This window comes from Nuphar pumila, chromosome 12, assembly GCF_984573655.1.
Source record: "Nuphar pumila chromosome 12, dmNupPumi1.hap1.1, whole genome shotgun sequence".
In the NCBI taxonomy this organism is placed as follows: domain Eukaryota; kingdom Viridiplantae; phylum Streptophyta; class Magnoliopsida; order Nymphaeales; family Nymphaeaceae; genus Nuphar; species Nuphar pumila.
The window spans coordinates 84,338,050-84,359,438 of record NC_143260.1 but is presented as its reverse complement, the minus strand read 5'-3'; the positions used below and the strand labels follow the sequence as shown (position 1 = coordinate 84,359,438).

Sequence of the window (21,389 nt, the reverse complement as noted above, 5' to 3'; positions counted from 1 at the left end):
TCTTGTGATGACTCAAGCTGGGTTTGAGCTTAGAATGAGCCTGAGTTGAACGAGCTGAGTTTGAGTTGTTTAGTTTATAAAAAAAAATACATTGTTTTAGAGTTTGGACAAATAAAATTGCAATAAAATATATGTAAATATGCGTAAAATCTTTACTACGTACCTAACCAGCTTATACAAGTCGAGCTTAGCCAATTACCTATTGTCCATATTCAGCTTATCGAGCCTATTTTACAAGTTCTAACAAGCGCTTTACGAGCTGAGCCACCGGCAGCTTGGCTTGTTTTTCAGCAAGACGTGTTTGCTTATTATAGAGGAAGGTGCCTTCTTCTGTGAAAAACGAATCGTATACCACCCCTACGGGAACTGAATTCGTGGAAAGAGGGGTCCAGCATGTAAAGTGGAGGCTGCTTTTTACGTGGAAAGCAACTCCCATGTTTGTGTTGCATTGTGAGGCCTGTGAAAATGACACCATCTCTTACTCATTTTCGCTGAAAACTCCCTTTTTCCGTGACACACAAAACACCCCCTAAATGAATCTCATGCAGTGAAAAAAGCAATGGGAAAACGGTAGAAATGACTAAACAGAGAAATGACATCTTCGAAATTTAGGAAAAGAACGGACCCGTTTGTCAACTAGTCCAGCTCAGGTGCTTACCAATCACCTAACGCCATTTGTTATTGAGAAGGGGGGTGGATCCCACCACATGATGTGTCGTTTTCTGATGGCTATACAAATTCCATCATCACGACACTCCCCTCCCACAATCATCCTTCACTTCTTCTCTTCCCTTCCTCCTCCTCCTCCTCATCTTCCCCTCGGTATAACCATCCCAAGAGGGAGAGAAGAGAGAAAGATGGGCAACAGCCTGAGGTGCTGTATCTCCTGCATCCTTCCATGCGGTGCCCTCGACGTGATCCGGATCGTTCATTCCAACGGGCACGTGGAGGAGGTCAGCGGTTCAATCTCGGCGGGGGAGGTCATGAAGGCCAACCCCAAGCACATCCTCAGAAAGCACTGCCCCGAGGGCATCGGCATCATCATCTTGCCTCCCGACGCTCAACTGAAGCGCGGCCACATCTACTTCCTGATCCCCACCTCTTCTTCTCCATCTGATCAGAAAACGTGTGCTAAAGGAACGACAAAGAAGAAGAAAGCGCCTCATGATGACGAACCGTCGTTGGATATCAAGTCTATCCATAATTTCAAGGCGTCTTCTCATGGTCAATACCTCACAGAGACTCTCTCAGAGAGGAAGTGTTCGTTGAGCAGAAGCAGAAGGAGAGGGAGAGTAGGGATCTGGCGCCCTCATCTTGAGAGCATATCAGAAGACTTGTGACGTTAAATGCCTCTCTTCCTTCTTTCTTGAATCCTTCTATAGATTTCAACAAAGTGGTCTTTGTTGTTTTTATTTCTCTATTGGGGAGTACCTTTTTTCCCCTCCATTTTAGAATTTAGTTTCGATTGTGGATATATAACTTTTTCTGTTTTCTTTCATCTGCAAAATTGCAGAAAGAAACAGAAGAATTTTCAGTTTCTTTTTTTTGTTGTATGATTGGTACACGGTCATCATTATTCTTTGCACATATTGGACAGAGAGAGAGAGTTAAGCTGCAAATTTTTCCCTTCCCCCACCAACTGAGTTCTGTAAATTACCGAATTACGCATTAGAAAAGGAATGAGATGTGGGATTGGATGAGTCAGTAAAGATTAAATAGGTTTAAAGAACAAATCATGGACCAAAAGATGTGATTGATGTACCTCACAAAGCAATAAAGCTGTCAAAGCCAATTATTGGTAGGGCCAAATCGAAAATCAAGAACCAGAAAAAAAAAGTAGCTAATAATTAGCCCACAGTTGTTTGTGATATCAAGACCTCAGAGGTATTCGCCCACGATCCTTCATTTGATATGTCAAAACAAAGGCAGCTCACTAATTATACAACTTTCACGTGGGCAATGGGCCTTGTGTACTCAAAGTCAGTTGATGGCCGTCCATCTCAAAGATGGAAGCCTGTGCTCTTACATTTACGTTGCTATTTAAACCCAAATCTGTTTCAACCGGGATTTGATAGATGCCAGTTGTCTCCATCAAATCAGACTCCACAGATGTGATCTACATCATCATTTAGTAAAGATGAACATTTAAATAGCCTAAATCCCACTTGTGTGAGGGAATTTTTTCTCGGTTCAAAAAACAGTGGTTGACAAAATACAAAATTTTGTGATTTAAATATTTGATTTTTTCATTGAAAAGATACGATCCAAGCCTCAATTCTTATTAAATCTACCATTCTGAATCCATCTATATGGTCAGATTTGGTCAAAACAACTTGCATCATAAGATTTTAGAGGGGTATAAAGAACTCAGATTGTGGAGCACATTAATGATAATTCAGTATAAAACTTTTCCTCTGAGAGAGAGAGAGAGAGTTGCAATGTTGTCATAATCAGCTTCAGGCAAGAATCGATTTAAAAAACGATTCAGAGAATCGTCCCATTCAGACTTGAATAAAAAATCAGTCAATATTATTTTAAAATTTAAAAAAAAAATACAGAAATAAATTCTTTTTAATAGGCCAGTTCAAACTGATTCAGCCCATATCAGGCCAATTCTGCCTGATTTGAGGTGAGTAGGGGTTGCATAAGAGAGAGAGAGAGAGAGAGAGATGCCGTCTCCACTACTGGTTGGTAATGAAATGAAGGGCATAAAGTAGGACTAATTAATTGGAATCGAGCTGCTTTTTATTCAAGTACTAGCGGAGGATGGATCGTATACGTTTTTGTCATAGGTGCTGCAGCAGAATGATAACAGTATTGTGGACCATCATTGAGATGGAGGGCTCTGAGCATATATAGGTAACCAACCACTCTAATCTGCACCATTCCCTTTTTAAAGTCGCTCATCCCCATGCACAAAACGTGCAGATATTTGAAAAAGTACTTTACAGATGAACTTTACAGAAGCACAAGCACTATAGTAGGATTTCAGAGCATGCAAGGCCTTTTTTATATTGCCCAAAATATCATGCCCTATTTCACACGGATGGCTATAATCTGAACCAATGCTGTCAGTATCGGTATCTTCCCTGAATAGGTTGACGTATCGGTATCGGCCGACCGATACGTGAGCTGTATCAGCAAAAAAAATATAAAAAAACATTACGTGTCAATCAGAACATGACACGTGTTAAAATCATTAAAACAATATTTAAAAAATATTAAACAATAATAATTTTTATTATTTTTTATATTTATTAAAAAATAACCGATTCAGGGGTGATGCATATCGATTTTCTGCCAATTCGATCCGATGCAGGCCGAGCACCGACACTGACAACATTGATCTGAACCACTTGTTATGATGGTAGGAGCCCATTGCAGAAGGAACGTGCAGGTGCTAATCTATACGAGTGTTCCCACTTGGTCGTACTCTCTATGCACAGACATGAGATCAGAACTGATTTAGTGTGTCTTGAGATGGACCGGGGTTACGTACACGATTTGGAGGCCGGGTGCTCAACGCCAAAGTGATGGCGCGAGCTGATCATCCAAGGCACGAGCTGGCTGTCCTTTGTGTAGTCATTTGAGTATTGTAAACATGAAATGAAACGTGATACATGGTTTTTTTTTTTGCTTTTTCACTACTTTTTTTTTGACGAGTCCAACTATACAGATGTGTTTGGCATGGTCAATTTACAAGGAATGAATACCCAGATCATGTGTTTCAGTGAAAAAATGATAATTAGAGTCTCAAAAATTTACAATGATTTTGAACTATGTATTTTTCACACCAGTGGCCGAGCCAGAAGTTTTTCCTTGGGTGGGCAGACTTCGGGTCTCAGAGACAATGCTATGGTCTTGAAGAACGATCCATTTATTCGGACCAGTGGCGGAGCCAACACCGTCATTATAAAACTTAAATAAGCCTTTGAATTAAAATAACAATTATTACAAACACAAACAACTAAATTTATAAACATAATAAGATAAAACCTTAAATTGTACTTTTAAACTAAAATAAAAATTATTCACTTAAAGAAATACAAACAACTAAATTCATGAAAATTTTACAATTGGCATCTTCTATTTTTCATATTTTGAAAGCAATTCATAATTGCATCATCACTCATGGTGTCAAATGTCTCCTTCTCTATGTAAGTAACCAATCCATGAAAAATTTGCCTAAAGAGGAGATAAAAACCAAACACTACACATTTGTGAAAATATACAGAAGCAATGAATCAATCAATTAGAAGGACAAGTCAGAAAATAATACCTGGCTAGAAAATATTTTGCATGGTTGTGCAGAAAATAAGTTTTACAGTCACCATGCAGAATTCAGTGGATGATTAAAAACCAGACAGGTAAAACAATAAACTAAGGATAATTAAAAACCACAAAGATTCGAGTAGAAGGAACAAAAAGTATGACAGAGAGTGAGAGAGACTCGCCTAATTGCAATCTCAAAACAGAGAAATAATATTTTACTAATTTAATGAAAAAGACGAGGAAAGTACTTTCAAATGACATATGGGGTTTCCACAGCGTGTTCCTTAGGGGGGAGAGAAAATTAAGACCCGCGGACCTAGAAATCCCACGTATATCCTCATTTACCATTTTTGAGGGGAAAGAGAAAAGCAACTGATTTTTCCCAAAAGAATTGAAAAAAACAAGAACAAAGAAAAAGAGGAAACTGAACTAGGTTTTCCGGTGTATACAGGGTTAATTTACAGCTGAAATACCGAGTTACAGAAAATACCGCAGAGTTCACAAGAAGAAGCACAAAATTGCGATCACAAACGAAATTAAAAAAATAAAAATAGAAACAACAGGTTTCAAGGGCGAGAAAAATCAGGAAAGCAAATTTAACAAAATTTAAAGCAAGATATTCCGACCTCGTTCCATTCGAAACCACGGCCAGTTGCAAACAAGGAAAAGGAATCAAGAAAAGAAGAAAAAAACACAATTCCATGAGTTCCGCTTCCATTTCATACAATCGAACAAAAAAAACCAAAACATCATAACAACAACAACCAATCGAACAAGCAAACTGTTGAAGCAGCATCAAAATAGCAAATTGACGACAACATCTCAGGCTTTCCGAACCCTCTCTTAACGCAGCGTCTCACGAGACGCAGGAAAACAAACAAATACCTCTAAATTAGAAAAAAATAGTAACATTTCACGAAGTTCGTCAAGAAAGAACATAGAACGGAATAAAAAAGAAAAGAAAAACAAAGACAAGCATGGATCTAGTGTTTTCTATCTCCCTACAACTAAGTTTCTCATCCTGAAACCGCATATACTCACAGAAAAACCGATTTTTGCATTAAGAACAAACATTCGCAATCTCACCTCCCAGTAAGAGACGCCCTTGTTGTACCAATCCCTCTTCCTGGCGGGGTTATTCTCTTCGATCTCCTCGCTCCACATCTCCCTCGCGCTCCTGAACTCCCGGCCGTCGGAATCCGACCCGTCGATGTCCATCGATCGCTGGGCACAACCGCAATGGTGGAGCCAAAGGTGGGCATGGCTGGGAGTCGTGTTGGCAGTCGTCGCCGACAGGTCTTTCGGTCGGCGACATCGCCGACATGGGTCGTCTGATGCTTTGCGGTTTTTAAGAAACTGAAGGCTTCGGTTTCTCAGAAACCGCAAACAGGGTTATCGTGTTTGCCGATCGACAAGAAAAGCAAGAGATAGGGGGTAGGGACTAGGGAGGTTACTTGAGGCGACGACCGGCTGCTAGCGATGGTCGTCGAAGATTGGCAAGGGTCCGACTGACGCCGAGACCGGTGCCTCGCGTCGACGGAGATTGCAGCAGAGAAGGAGAAGCTCAAAGGGAGACACCGCCACCGCGGGTTCACCGAAGGGAGGCCGGCGGCACTGCAGAGCACAGAGGTTGCCGGCGAATGGGGTTGTCGCCTTGCCTGTGATAGACTGGGAACGCCGGAACGGAGGGAAAACTGGCGAGGGTTTTACCCCTCGCCCCTTTTGGCAGGCTCTAGACTCATAGAGAGCCCGGGTCCTGATCGACTCGGTTTCACGAGCCCTGATTAGACTCTGTTTCCCGAGTCATGAGTCGACTCGGTTTCAAATTTTAGGGTGGGCGGCCGCCCACCCCTGGCTCCGCCACTGTTTCACACCTCATAAAAACATACAAGTCAAAATTGAAAGCTCCAAGATTAGGGATGGAAGTGGATCGGGGCGGGGGCAGAGGACAAGGTCTCTACCCTACCCCGTCTCAAAATTTTTCCCTCCATCCCCGTGGCAGAGGGACTTTGGACTTCCATCCCGCCCCGAAATAATTGTTCCCACCCCCACCCTGTCCCCGTGTATTGTAAAGGTTCAGATGATATGACTACAATGCTCTGAATTAGCACATAAGAGTAAAAAATTGTGAAAAAACATAATATAAATATGAGAAAATAAGCCCCCAAATGTCATTTTTATGCCCAAATAAACCCCAAATCAATAATATAAAAATGAGAAAATGACTTCAAATGCTATTAGATTGCACAATTAGACCCAAAATGAACATGGCAGACATGAATACAATAAATCTCAGGTATGGAGGCAGGGTGGGGTAGGGAAAAGTGTAAGTCCATCCCTGCATGGGTTTTGATTTTAACCTTCATTCCCGCCTCCATCTCCTTTTCATCTCCTCCATCCGAGGTCCAAACGGGGCGAAGCAGGGCCTGTTTTCCCCTGGTCCACTGCCATCCTAATCCAAGATGTAGATCAATGTATGGTTAGAATTTAAAAATAAAACAAAAGAGCTTGAGAACCAATTTAACATGTTTGCAATATAAACTGCATAATTTTTGTGTGTGTGTTTTGTTGTTTTTTTTCCAAATCTAAACCTACAGATGTATGAATCATGGTCCAACTCATCATCAACACTTGGATTACGTTTTTAGATGAAAAACATGATATTTTGAGCTTAAAATTTTTAAAATTGTGGGTTGGCGTTGATTTTTTATGCCTAAAAAATCCTGTTAATGTGTTGTGACATGACTCAGTCATCGGATATGAATGACCTCATAAATATTAGTAAAGTAATAGTAGCAGTGTGCTTTCCTCTATTTAAAATTGATTCATGTACACCAAAGTTGGATGCCCTTCACTAAATTGACTCATTCAAGACTCAAGCTGCAAGGTTGAGTCCCATTGACTTGTTACTCAAACCATCATAAGGAAGTCGGGAAATTAATATTCTTACTCTTTGTTTTTTGTGGCTTGGAATTGCTACCTTCCCATTTCTTGCCATAAATCTTAGGGTCCCATCTAAATGCCATGGATATTAAATCCTCAGCGATTTGAAATCTTAAGATCTCGTGAAGAATTGGGAACAAATACATGTATCTAAGGGTGTGTTGGAATTAGGGGTGTCAACGGGTCGGGTTTACCCAGACCCGACCTAGACCAAACCCTATAAGGTCTAGGTATGGTGACAAATAAGAAAACCCGATTAAGACCCGGGTCGGGATCCAAAGGTCCGATTAATACATGGACCCGGGTATACTTTGTGAAATTTTATACCAGACCCAGATCCGACCCAAGTTCTGATTAAGACCCGCAAATTTTCAATGTAAAAATGATAAAAAAATATTACTTTACTGGCTATGGTCTGGGTCTGGTTCATGTAGTTCTTATTGGATTCAGGTATGGTTTCTCTTATAGTAGACCCGATTAGACATGAGTCCCCAATGGTCCAAGTTTAGTTCCACCTGGGTCCGAACCATACCGGACCCATTGATACCCCTGATTGGAATGCCTCTATTCTCAAATCAAATATATCTGATTCGAAATCCATGGATTACAAATGCATGTATCTATGGCCTGACCTACCAACTGAGGCTCCGCGTGGTTGGTAGGAGCTGTCAGTGCACGTTTCGCTGTGGTGGAACGTTGCAGGATCGATGCGAATCAGACTGAATCAACCGATTTGTTTCGTATTGGCCCCATAGGTACAGGGCTGATTCCCTCACTTTGTTGGACGGGTGGGGGTAAAGAAGTTAGTCCAAGACCATAAAATTAGGTTAGCCACTTGGAACATAGGGTCTTTAACTGGTAAGTTGGTAGAGTTAGTAGATGTTATGTGTAGGAGAAAGATTGATATTTTATGTCTTCAAGAGACCAAATGGGTAGGTGAGAAAGCTAAAGTGATAGAACCTTGGGGATATAAGATTTGGTATACAGGAATAAATAGGAATAGGAATGGAGTAGGGATTGCTATGAGTCGTCAGTTTATAGATAATGTAGTTGAGGTCCGTAGGAAGGGTGATAGAATTTTACTTATTAAATTAGTATTAGGTACGGATATTATTAATATTATTAGTGTTTATGCACCTCAAGTAGGTTTAGATGATTCCATTAAGCATCAATTTTGGGAAGATTTAGATGGAGTAGTACAAGAGACATCTTATGGAGAAAAGCTTTTCATCGGCGGTGACCTTAATGGACATGTAGGCATTAGTAGGGATGGATTTGAGAATATCTATGGAGGCTATGGTATAGGAGAAAGAAATGAAAGTGGAGAAAGGATTTTAGATTTTTGTTTGTCCTATGATATGATCTTAGCAAACACTTGGTTTAGGAAGAGGGAGTCTCACCTAGTAACATTTAAAAGTGGGGTTAATACGAGTCAGATAGATTTTTTCCTACTTAGAAAGAGAGATAGGGGTTGTTGCATCGATTGTAAGGTTATACCAGGAGAAAGTGTAGCTACACAACATAGAGTCTTAATTTTAGATCTTAGAATTAGACAATGCCGCAAAAGGGATAGACATAGGATAGATCCTAGAATTAAGTGGTGGGCACTGAAAGGAGCTAAACAAGGAATGTTTGTAGAGCAGGTAGTTAAGGAAGTTGATTGGTGTCTCGAGGAGGATTCAGAATCAATGTGGAATAAGATAGCGGGTGGTATGAGAAAAGTAGCTAAGGAGGTATTGGGTGAGTCTAAAGGCGGTGCACCACTAGGTAAGGATACATCATGGTGGAACGAGGATGTCAAATTAGCTATTAAGGTTAAAAGAGAGTGTTATAGAAATCTAAGTAAGAGTCGTGATAATGAGAATTTGGAGAAGTATATGATAGCAAAGAAGGAAGCTAAAAAAGTTGTTCGAAACGCGAGGGCTAAGGTATATAAGGAGGTTTATGACAAGTTGGATACCAAAGAAGGCGAGAAGGATATTTATAGGCTTGCAAAGATGAGAGATAGGAAATCGAAGGATTTGGGTATGGTTAGATGTATCAAAGATGAAACGCAAAGGGTTTTAGTCAAAGATGAGGAGATTAAGGAGAGATGGAAAGATTATTTTGATAAGCTATTTAATGATAGTCATGCTCAAGATCTTGGAGACTTCTCCATGCCTTTTCATGAGATAAATCGTGACTTCATGCGCAAGATTCAAAAGAAAGAAATTGCAGTGGCTTTGAAGAAAATGAAATCAAGAAGGGCAGTTGGCCCAGATGGTATACCTATCGAGGCTTGGAAATGCTTGGGAGAGAAAGGTTTAGAATGGTTGACAAATCTTTTTAACTTGATTTGGCGAACAAATAAGATGCCTAATGAGTGGAGGAAGAGTACTTTGGTGCCTTTATATAAGAATAAGGGTGATATACAAGATTGCACAAACTATCGTGGTATAAAACTCATGAGTCATACTATGAAACTTTGGGAGAGGGTGATTGAGTCTAGGTTGAGGAAGGTTGTCATGATATCGGAGAATCAATTTGGTTTTATGCCTGGAAGATCAACTATGGAAGCTATACATCTTCTTAGACAACTTATTGAAAGATATAGAGAGAGGAACAAAGATTTGCATATGGTTTTTATTGATTTAGAGAAGGCATACGATAGAGTACCTAGGGACGTTCTCTGGTGGACAATGATGAAGAAAGGTGTTTCTCTCAAGTACATTAGTATAATTAAAGATATGTATGAAGGAGTAGTAACCAATGTCCGCACTTGTGGAGGGGTGACAACCAATTTTCCGATAACGGTTGGGTTACATCAAGGATCTGCTTTAAGCCCTTTCCTATTTGCGATAGTGATGGATGAGCTTACGAGATCAATTCAAGAAAATGTACCGTGGTGTATGTTGTTTGCTGATGATATTGTTTTGATTGATGAGTCTGGGGTTAATGCTAAGTTAGAATTATGGAGACAGACATTGGAAGCTAGAGGTTTTAAGTTGAGTAAGAGTAAGACTGAATATATGGAATGTCGGTTTAGTAAGCAACGAAGTAGTGATGGGAGTGTAGTGAAGCTTGGTGAGCAAGATATACCGGTGAATGATTATTTCAAATATTTGGGATCCATCATTCAAAAGTATGGAGAAATTGATGGAGATGTAAATCATAGGATAAAGGTTGGGTGGATGAAATGGAAAAGTGCTACTGGAGTGCTGTGCGATCGTAGAATGCCATTGCGGTTGAAGGGAAAGTTTTATAGGACGACTATTAGACCCGCTTTACTATATGGTACGGAATGTTGGGCTGCCAAGAGACATCATATTCAAAAAATGAGTGTAGCTGAGATGCGGATGCTTAGATGGATGTGTGGAAATACAATAAAAGATAAGATTCGGAACGAAGAGATACGTAAGAAGGTAGGTGTTGCACCCATTGAAAATAAGATGCGAGAGAATCGTTTACGGTGGTTTGGACATATTCGGCGAAGGCCTAATGATGCTCCAGTTAGAAGGTTGGAGAAATGGGAAAATATATTAGTTAAAAGAGGTCGGGGTAGGCCTAGGAAGACTTGGATGGAGATGATAGGAAAGGATATGAATGCTTTGAACCTCACCGAGGACATGGCGTTGGATAGAAATGATTGGAGGAAAAGGATTCATGTGGAAGACCCAAAATGAATTTCTTTTTTGGTTCATATCGCTGACCCCAATTGTTTTGGGATGAAGGCGTAGTTGTTGTTGTTGTTGTATATTTTTTAATGTTGACTTATTCAGTCCGATTCAGCTCTGAATTGGAATCGGCCGATTCATCAGCTGAATTGTAACGATTCAAGGTCCGACGATACAATATTGTCATTGTTGGGCTCACCGTTTGCGTTTTTAAAAATTTGGAGTGGGCCCTACGGCAAATCCTATCCTTGGATCTAAGAACAGTTTATCCAAATCCTAACTAAGGTGTTGGATCTCGGATCCATGGACTAGAGATCCTTTATTCACGTAAAACATGGATTCGGCAAGGGCCCTCATGCCAAATTTAACCCTCAGAGTAGATACATTTATTAAAGAGAGAGCATCAGGTCATAGCGTTGTGATCTCAAGATGAACGGCAGCCAAACAAGTACGGTTGAGACGAGCCCCAGTTTTTTCACTGATCTCCTTCATGTTTCCGATGGACGGGATTTGAATGGTTTGAAATGAACGGCTGACAATGAGTCTTATCCACAGTTTGATAGGTGTCGTTCATTTTTAAGATGCACCTCATCCAAAGTGCCATATGTGCCTCTGACCTGATCCTTTCTCTTTGTTAAAAGAAGCCTTAATCTATTTGTTTGCTGGGCTTCTTAGGGTTGTTGAAAATGAAAATTCATGAATAAAAAACAAACTAATATATATATAATTTTTTTATTGGAAAATGAAAACCTACCTGATAAAAAACCTAACTGATATGAAATAGTTATTGGATTTTTGCTGTTTTTTTGAAATTTTGTCCTTACAGATATGTTAAACATGATTGATTTACTAGAAATCGATACTTGGATCATGCATTTTGGATGTAACAAATGGTATTTGGAGTCTTCAAATTTTTTGAAATTGTAAGTGTTGATTTTTGAAACCCTATAAAAACATATTCATGCATCAGAATTAAATGCTCCAAGAATTGATTCCTATAAAAACAAGCTCATAGATCAGTAAGGTCATAATTATAAAAAAAAAAACACCAAAAATCTGACAAATATTTTTTATTGAGCAGGTTTGAGAGGTTTTTATTCTCCTCTTAATTTTATTTTATGCAGTCATTTGTTTAAAGGTGTCAAAACAAAAGTACGTTAAAAGTATCACCTGCAATTCCTATCAAAATCTAATTTCAAAAGAATTTCAGTACCTACAGCCTAGGTCACTATGCACACGAGCCCAGTTTGAACCTGAGCTGTTCAAAGTGGGCTCGGTTCAAAATCACTTTGTCCAAGCTCAACTCAAGCTTGGAGTCAAGCTTTAAGCCAGAGCCGTACCTATGTTTTATGGGGCCTGAGGAGGAGGGGAAAAATGGGAGTTCGGGGGCAGCAACTCCGATTTTTTTTTTAAATAATCAAAATAACAATAAAACTTGCATTCACATTAAACAAATATAATATTCTAAATATTTATATTATATTAAATAAAAATGTATAAAATATTTATATAAACTACCTAAACAATGGGCCCTTAAATTTTTTTTGGGCCCAGGGCCCTGAGGCCCAAACCTCATTGGCCTCTTTACAGGTCTGGCTCTGCTTTAAGCCATTGTCCAAACTCGGCTTGATTTTGAGCTGAAATTAAACTAAATTTATTAAAAAAAATTTGTGGAGGAGGGATTTAATCTCCTGACCTATTATTCCTTAAAAAAATTTATACATACTAAAAATTTCAGCAAAAAAAGGCAAGATTCAAACCCAATGCATTCTTAATAAAGACTAACACCCTACCCATTACAATAACAATACAATTCTAATTTTTTTTTGCATAAATATTATATATATATATATATATATATGAGGTTTGCAATGAACCAAGCCTTATTTAACTCGACAGGTTGTTCACGTTCTAACTTTAGACACCGGTTCAAGCTCGGCTCATAAAACAGACGAGTCCGAGCCGAGCTTTAACAGAAAAGAACACAAGCCGAGCCTAGCCCAGCTCGGTTAGGTGTGCATCCGTAGGTGTCAGTTTGCTTTTGGCACAATATAAAAGATACGGAGACGTACCCCCCATTTATTTGTTAGTGGAAAATAATAGCACTTTTTGTTGGTGCATTGTCATCCAGAAAAATTCCTTGAGTTTGAATGATGATCCCTATGATTCCTTTCAGATTTTTTACCCACTAAGATAACGTCTCTTTTTCTTTTTCGTTTTTTTAATATCTTACCCTTCGCTTCCTCCCAAATAACAAGACTACCATTTAAACAGCAAGGCATCGTTTGTATTCCTTACATTGGACAAAATCGGCGGTTGCTTTCAGAAATTTCAAGTTCATTAGAACTAACAACTACCGATTTTCAAAAAATAAAAATAAAACTTTTATCACCACCTAAGATGAGTTGATGGCCAATTTCCAATAAATAAATAAATCTATATATACAAGAGATCTACGATGAATAGTTAAATAGTACATGCCTTTCAATTGTTATTAAAAAATCACTCCATTTTCAAAGCTAGAAATAAATGCCTCTTCATTATTATTGGTAACTCTCTCTCCCTCAATCATGTAGGGATGAATGATGCTTTGTCATGCTTTTTTTTTTTGCTGGACCATCATAAATGCCTATATCATGGATGAACTGAATGAATTATGCTCTGTCATGCAAGATTCTTTTTTTTGCTGAACCATCTTGCATGCCTGCATTATGGATGATGCTCTATCATGCATGAATTTTTGTTCTTTTTTTGCATGGGCCATCATACGTACCAACATCATGAATTAACTGAATAGATGATGCTCCGCCAATTTGTTTTTGGATGGACCATCATGCATTATATCGTGAACAATGGCCTATCTTGCATACCATATGCATGTGTAACATGGCATCATCCATTTAGTTAATCCATGATATTGGTATGTACAATGGTCCATGCCAAAAAAAAAAGACACATTCATGACAGAACATCATCCATTCACCTCATGCAAGAGGGTTCACCAAAAAAAAAAATGGTTTCCATGACAGAGTATAATTGATCCAGTTCATCCGTGATATAGGCATGCATCAGGAAAAACATAAAAAAACGCATGACAAAGCATCATTCATCCATATATGAATCAGAGAGAGAGAGAGTTACCAATAATAATGGACAGGCATTTATTTCTAGCTTTTGAAATGTCCACCCTTCCTCCAATTCAACACTTGGTTTTTGAATAATAATTGAAAGACATGCACTATTTAACTATTAATCATAATCGTTAGATCTCAACAGATTAGACGGTTGCAATTAGGGAGTAGGTGCTCCATATATATATATATATATATATATATATATATATTAACAGTGAACCGATAAATTGTAATTTTTAGGCACGTGGCCATAGCTGATTGGGTGCTCAATCGGCGGCAGGCATTTTTTTGCATAAAAAATAACATTTAGTGACACTCACAACCACTGGTAAACATCTGAGCAAAAAACTGGCATTTAGCAATTAGCTAGAAAAGTGGTTAGCAGCTGCCGCCTTATCTATCTATGTGAAGGTGATAGCAGCTAACCACTTTTCTAGCTAATTGGGCTATTGAAGGGTTTTCCTCATGTTTTACATAAACTTGAACCTCTCTCTCTCTCTCTCTCTCTCTCTCTCTCTCTCTCTCTCTATATATATATATATATATATATATATATATATATATATATATATATATATGACTCACTAATGGGTTTCAAAACCCTTAACTGAAATTTATACCAGTATAGTGTTATCATCGCAAAATTTTACTTTTACAAGTCAAACTGACATTTAAAAAAAAAATAAAAATAACTCGTCTCCGTTTTTAAAATGCAGGATAATTCCGAGGAATGGGACTTGCCTGTCGGTACGAGGTTCAACCGTTCCTGGTGCCTTTACCAGGGATAATCGAACCAAGGATCAAAAGTGTGTTTACTTTGCTCAACTTGTCTAAATCGTGTTCTATTTCCTAAATGCACAAAGAATCAGGCATGTGCTATGAATTTTCTAAAAAATGCAGATTTGAAAACATGATGTTTGCTTCTGAGATTTGAAATACTTGAAAAATTATTGGAAAAGATGTCAGTTGGAAAATCGTGAATCATGGTGAAAGAATACTTCTGAGGAAAATGAAAATCGATTTCTGAAGAATCCAAGTGTTTTATGAAAATGGATTTCTGAGAAATTTCAAGTAACTTTGGAAAACTTGATTTTTCTAAATTTAAACTTTGAAATTGAATATATAACTTGGAAAATCGAATTTTGAACTTTGAAAAATACTTGAAATACCATTTGAAAGCTCAGAGTTTTGAGAAAATAAATTTCTGAGTAAGACTTAGAAAATTTTGAGAAAATCGATTTCTCTGGATTGGAATTGGAGTTTGAATTAAGAAAATGATGCAAATTGAATGAATGGATATGGATTTGAAAGATATTTCTTTGAGGAATTGATAAAATCCTTTTGAGTTTTGAAAAATGCAGTGCATTTTGAAGTTAGCCTAAGAGTGCTGAATGTGGCTAATACGAAGATCACAAATCTGGGTCTCATTCGTATTCTGACTATGGCCATGAATACAAATTTCATCGAGTTTGTCAACTCCCTAAGAGCTAGTGCACGTGCCATTCGTGTAGACCATGGTGGATTTGTAGAAATATGCACATGAATGACAAACATAACAGTTATATATCAAAGTTCAAACTATATGCAATGCAAATCCTAATCTAAGCATAAATTGAAATTCTTATTCCAAAGTTTACATTTAATTTACATCACTAATTGAATTTAAATAAAGGAAAATAAAGTCTTCAATATCTCTGCAAAACTATAAAACTTGTTAGTGAAGATATGTTGGCTTTTCTAGATTTATCCTGTAATATCTAGAAATTACTGGATTTTGCTAGATATAAGCCTTTTTCCATGATTCCTTGAGATAAACATAATGAAATAAGAAATAAAATTGAATAAATATGAAAATGGGATTTGAAAATTTCGAAATTAGGGTCAAAATGACCAAAATACCCTTGATAGCAAGACTATGGCCTTGAAACCAGGGTTTTCAGAAAGATATTTTGTAAAAATGAGGTTTTAGGATTTAATTGAAGATAAATCAAACATAAAGTGATGTGATATGATAAAAAATAAGAAAATATAGGTTAGGGATTTCGAAATTGAGGTCAAATGACCAAAATGCCCCCGATAGCAAGACTATGGCCTTGAAATCAGGGTTTTTTAAAAGTAAATTTTGGTGAAAACTTGGGATTTAGGGTTTAAATAAAATCAAATAAATACAAAATTGATCATGAAGCATCCTAATATGATTCTAAACATAACCAAGCCCTAAAAACATGAACTCATACACGAAAATCCAAAAATATCATGAAAATCATGATTTTGGCAGGGTTTCAGAATCATGTGGGTACCCTGTTTTGCAATTTAATTGATTCAAGCACCAAATGATATCCAAAATTCATAAAAATAGGCATGTGCACTCCTTGTAACAATAAAATTGGATTGGAAACAGAAAGATCCAATTTTGACAAAAAATTTAATTCAGAATTTGCACAAAAACCTAAAATTTGCTATTTTTGCCCATGGATACGTATCAGTTTCAGTGCCAGACCCGAATCAGGGGTCAATTCAACATGGAAATTTCTGAAATTTTATAGAGACAAACTAGACAAAAAAGCAAAGAATCTCCTTTTTACAGATCAGAAAAATCATCTCCGGTTAGGGAGACATCATTCCAGCAATCTGAACTTGAATATGACGAATATAAACTTGATTAAAATAGATACTTCCGGTTGAAAATACAGAAACAAATAGCAGACTTCATCAATTTTTTTTGAAATATCAGAAGTGAATAGTAGACAAATAAACAATAAACTTTCTTTTTTACAGATTATAAATCGGATCTACGGTTAAAGATTTATGATCAGTACAAGTCAGATTAGGGTTTTAGTAAATCATAATGAGTTTTAAAACATGGATCCGACTTTATGACAGAGGAAAAATATCAAACAGAAACAACAAATTATGAAAATTTTACAGTAAATAGCCTGCATCAACATAAAGCTACTTCACTTTACGGATCTCAAATCGAATATCAAATGAAGGAAATAACACAACTGCAAGTTACCTATGAATTTCAATAACGATTATAACGATTGAAAATCACGGTTCGATCTTTTATTTTTTTGACAGAGTTACCGAATCCCAAAATGTCTGATTTTTTTTACAGAGTCTCAATAACATATCTGTGCATCACATATAAAAAAAAACAGCAATTTCTAACCAAGATTTCAATATGAACTAACATGCTTTCTATGGATCCAAGATGAAAATATATAAAAATCTAAGAAACCTTAAAAAAAACATGATTTAATCAATAAAAAACCATAAAAATATTTAAACAGTAAAACGAAGTTGATTTCAATGTTGGAACACGTGTAATAAATATTAATATGCTAAAAAATAAAAATAAAACCAGGAATCCATGGCTGGAATTGATTTTTTCCTTTGAAAGTACAGATTTAACCCATTAACGGGTAAATCGCATATCTCATGGGCTAAGAACATGACCAACGTGTTTTTGAATGGTTCTAATGGATTAGAATCCCTGGAAAAACAGTAAAACAAGGTTATATAATCTTATTGAACCGATCTTGAGGTTATTGATGGTGATTCCATGGTTAATTCATGAAAGGGGAGGCGCCAATGGTGGAATCCAAGTTAAAACATGAAAAAATATTAAGTAAAGCAAAAAAATTTATGAAAAACCTTACCTTGAGGTTGCAGCTGCAATGGAGGAAGGGATGGAGAGAGGAGAGAGAAGCTCCAAGAATCCAAAAGGAGAGAGATAGGGGGGTCGACCCCCCCTATGGAGACTATTTATAAAAAAAAAGTTAGGTTTTAATTTAAGAGTTTTGAAAAAAATGGACTCTAAGGGGGAGGGGATTTTTCCTAATTGGTTTGGGTTTTCAAACTTTCCTAATTAGGTCCTAATTAGCCTAAGACTCCTAATTAGACCTCTAGTTAACCTAAAGACCCCAAATGTGGCGCCACTTAGTGTGGGCCCACATTGGGTTTTTAAAGTTTTTAATTCAAAACTTTAAAAACAAGTGGTTAAAAATCCAAACAAAATGGGTTTTTTCAAAATTGTTTTTTACTCTTATAAACCTCTAAACTAGCTAAGACACTGACTAAACCTAGTCTAACCTTAACTTTCTCAAATGTGGCGCCACCTCGAGTGGGCCCCACTTGAATTTTCAAAAACGATTTTAAAATTTGAAAATGAGAGGTTTTTCAAAAGATATTCAAAAAATAAGTTTGGACTTTGAGATTGAAGGTTTTGAAATAGTACAGAGTTCTGACAGGGTCAGAACTCCTCTAGATATGGCGCCAACTGAGTGGGCCCCACATCAAAGTTTTGAAAAACTTGAAACAAAGACTAAAAATGATTTTAAAAAGGAGTTAAAATCAATAGTTGGAATTCAAAGTTTTGAAAATAGAGTTCTAAGCAAACTGGAACTCTAGGCTAGAGTCCTGAAATTTTAGGACTCTGTGATTTTAGATTTTAAAAGCCAAATAAAGGAGTTTTTGAAAGATTTTATCAGAACTGGTAAAAAAATAAGTCAGAAAACACAGTTAGGGTTAGAGTCCTAACTCAATCAGAACTCTGAAATAGAGTACTGAATTAATTGAACTCTACAAAATGACCTAATTTTTGAAAAACAAATGAAAAAGAATGAAAACAGGAGCAAAAACAGACTTCAAAATAGACTCCTGACAGGATTAGGACTCTGGGACAGAGTCCTGATCGAACTAAAACTCTAGATTTTTTTGGTATTTTCTGAAAAACAAATAAAAGAACTTGTGAAAACAGTAAAAACAATAACAAATATTGAAATCAAAATAGACTTCTGATCCAACTGGGACTCTAGAGACAGAGTCCTAATTGAACTAGAACTCAAAATTTTGGATTTTTTGAGAAAACAAATGAGAGGATTTTGAAAAACAAGTGAAAACAAGACAATTGAAGTTCGGTTCAGAGTCCTGATTTGACTAGGACTCTGAAGAAGAGTCCTAATTCGACTAGGGCTCTCAAATTTTTTGGTTTTCTGAGAAACAAATGATGAGATTTAAACAAAGCTTTTGAAAACCAGTGAAAATAAAGTGTGAAAACACACTTTGGATAGAGTCCTGATTCAATCAGGACTCTGGGATAGAGTCCTGATTCAATCAGGACTCTGGGATAAAGTCCTGATTCGGTCAAGACTCTGGGATAAAACCTCAGAATTTTGAAATTTCATGATAAAGGTATAACAATTTTGATTCCTGAAGATATAAATAGAAGGATTTTTGAAAGATTCTCTCAAAATTGAAATCAAGGTCAGAGTCCTGATCCAACTGGGACTCTTTAAACAAAGTCCTGGTTTAACCAAAACTCTGAGTTTTTGACTTCTCTTTGAAAGATTTGATTAAAAACAGGTAAGAATAACGATAAAAGATAGAGTCGTGATTCAATTAGGACTCTAAGAAAGAGTCCTAATTCGACTGAGACTCTAGAATTTTGGCAAAAAATAAAGGATTTTGATAGGTTTTCTCAAAAACAGGTGAAAAAGGTAGTAAAAAATGGAGTTTTGATCCGACTAGGACTCTAGAAAAAGAGTCCTGATCCAACTAGGATTCCAGAAAAAGAATCCTGATTGGACTGGGATTCTAAAATTTTGGACAAAAATGACGAGAATGGACAAGGATATGACCACAACTAGTTTAAAATCAGAATGAAGTTTTAAAAAGATTCAAAAGATGAAAATACAAAGTCCTGATCTAACTAGGACTCTAAAATTTTTGAGATTTTTTATAAATAAAGGGATCCAAAAGCGACACCACTTACATGGGTCTCATCTGAGAATTGAAATCAATTGAAATTGAGTTTCAAATGAATCCAGATTGTTTTTTAGGAAAACATTTCGAAATATAAGATCCTGAGGGTTGGCGAATAGCAAGAATGTCGATTTAACACCCAGGTTTTGAAATTGATTTTGAAAGGAAAGTTTTAAAAACTCGAATCTAGATTTAATATTTTAAAAACAAGAGTTCTGGATAGTTCCTTGTCTCAAACGACTCGAGAGAGAATCCAGCATGCGATGGTCTTATGCACTGTGGGATTGGCTCTCTTTCCAGACGAACGAAATTATATGGATATCAGGATAGTTCAACTTATGCGAAGATGGGAAAGTCGACAGACCAGCCGCCTCTCCATAGCTATGGCTGCACTCGCTTTTCTATACCGAGGGTTGACTCGTTTTACACTCGAAGAATCAATTCTAGTCGAGGGGTGCACCTATGCCCTACAATCTTGGTTCCTCCAGCATGTGCCTACCAGAGCCAGTTCATTCAGATACAATGGCGAGAAGCTTCTTCCAGTGGCACGATATCGATTCTTGATTGACAACCTTCAAGAGGAAGAAGTCGTATGGGACTACTTTGATCGTCAGGAATCACCTCCCAGATATACTTATGCATACAGCAAGCGGTTCAAGCTACTTGGTTCATTCTTCTGTGCATACTATCATCCGGAGCGGTGTGTCAGGCTGTTCTCTCAGAGACAAAAGTGCATAGAAATTTGTCTACTATCAGGAATCATGCCAGAGTTCGATCTCACATCAGATCAGTGGTCTGGAGCATACCATTCTGCTAGACATGGCTGGGGTTCTTTTGTTACTCTTACTATTTTTCCTGGTTCTCGAGTGTCCTCTGATTATCGAGAGTGGTGGAAAATTGTCTGTCCCCCTCCCCTTTGTCAAGTTTATTATTAATAAAATTATATTTTTCCTTCAATAAAATTCCTTTGATCCTATCTCGGTTTGACGACCTTGCCTAGGTAACAAGGCATATTTCCAGTTGTTTAATAGCAGCGCAATTGTCGTGACTCTAGCGATGACTCAGTCCCTAGTAATGGGACATCCTTCAAATTGTCTACCAGATATCCGACAAATGTTTCCTATTCAAAGAATCATTGTCAGCAACTAATTCTCAATTTTGCCCTGCAGAGAGCACTTGCATCCTTACATGGTTCAGACAAGGTCTGGCAAGAAAACTGCACCAGTCCAACTTATCAGTTCCCCGTCAACTTCAGTATAATAAATGGCCTCTTCATAATCCGCCGGAAACGAAAGTCAGCAGGCCAATGATAACATCGACCCACAGATGTATTCATTGTTTCAGAGAATGCTGAGTAAGTTATTGTCTGAGGAAACAGGGGCCAGCTCAAGAAAAGCCCACAATAAGAAAAAGGTCAAAGGCCGAACAATGAAAAAGAATGTGAAAATCACTAAAAAGCAGAGTTGTCATAAAGAAACCTCTAATGAGGCAGAATCAGCAGGAGATACTGATGAGGAATATGAAACTCAGCAGGTATTTAGAAGGTCAGCTCAAAGGCAGGGGTCGACTTATAAATCCAGAAATCAGTCTGTTAATGACCCTACTAAGTCACAACTCCGAG

At 37.4% G+C, this 21,389-nt stretch overlaps 1 protein-coding gene across 1 annotated transcript; it reads left to right on the top strand.

Annotated features, from left to right (window-relative positions):
* The first annotated feature begins 857 nt into the window (after positions 1-857).
* LOC149821103 (uncharacterized) lies at positions 858-1,340 on the top strand. Its single transcript, XM_089981899.1, has one exon. The coding sequence runs from the start codon at positions 858-860 to the stop codon at positions 1,338-1,340; it is 483 nt and encodes a 160-aa protein (XP_089838025.1).
* The last annotated feature ends 20,049 nt before the right edge of the window (positions 1,341-21,389 follow it).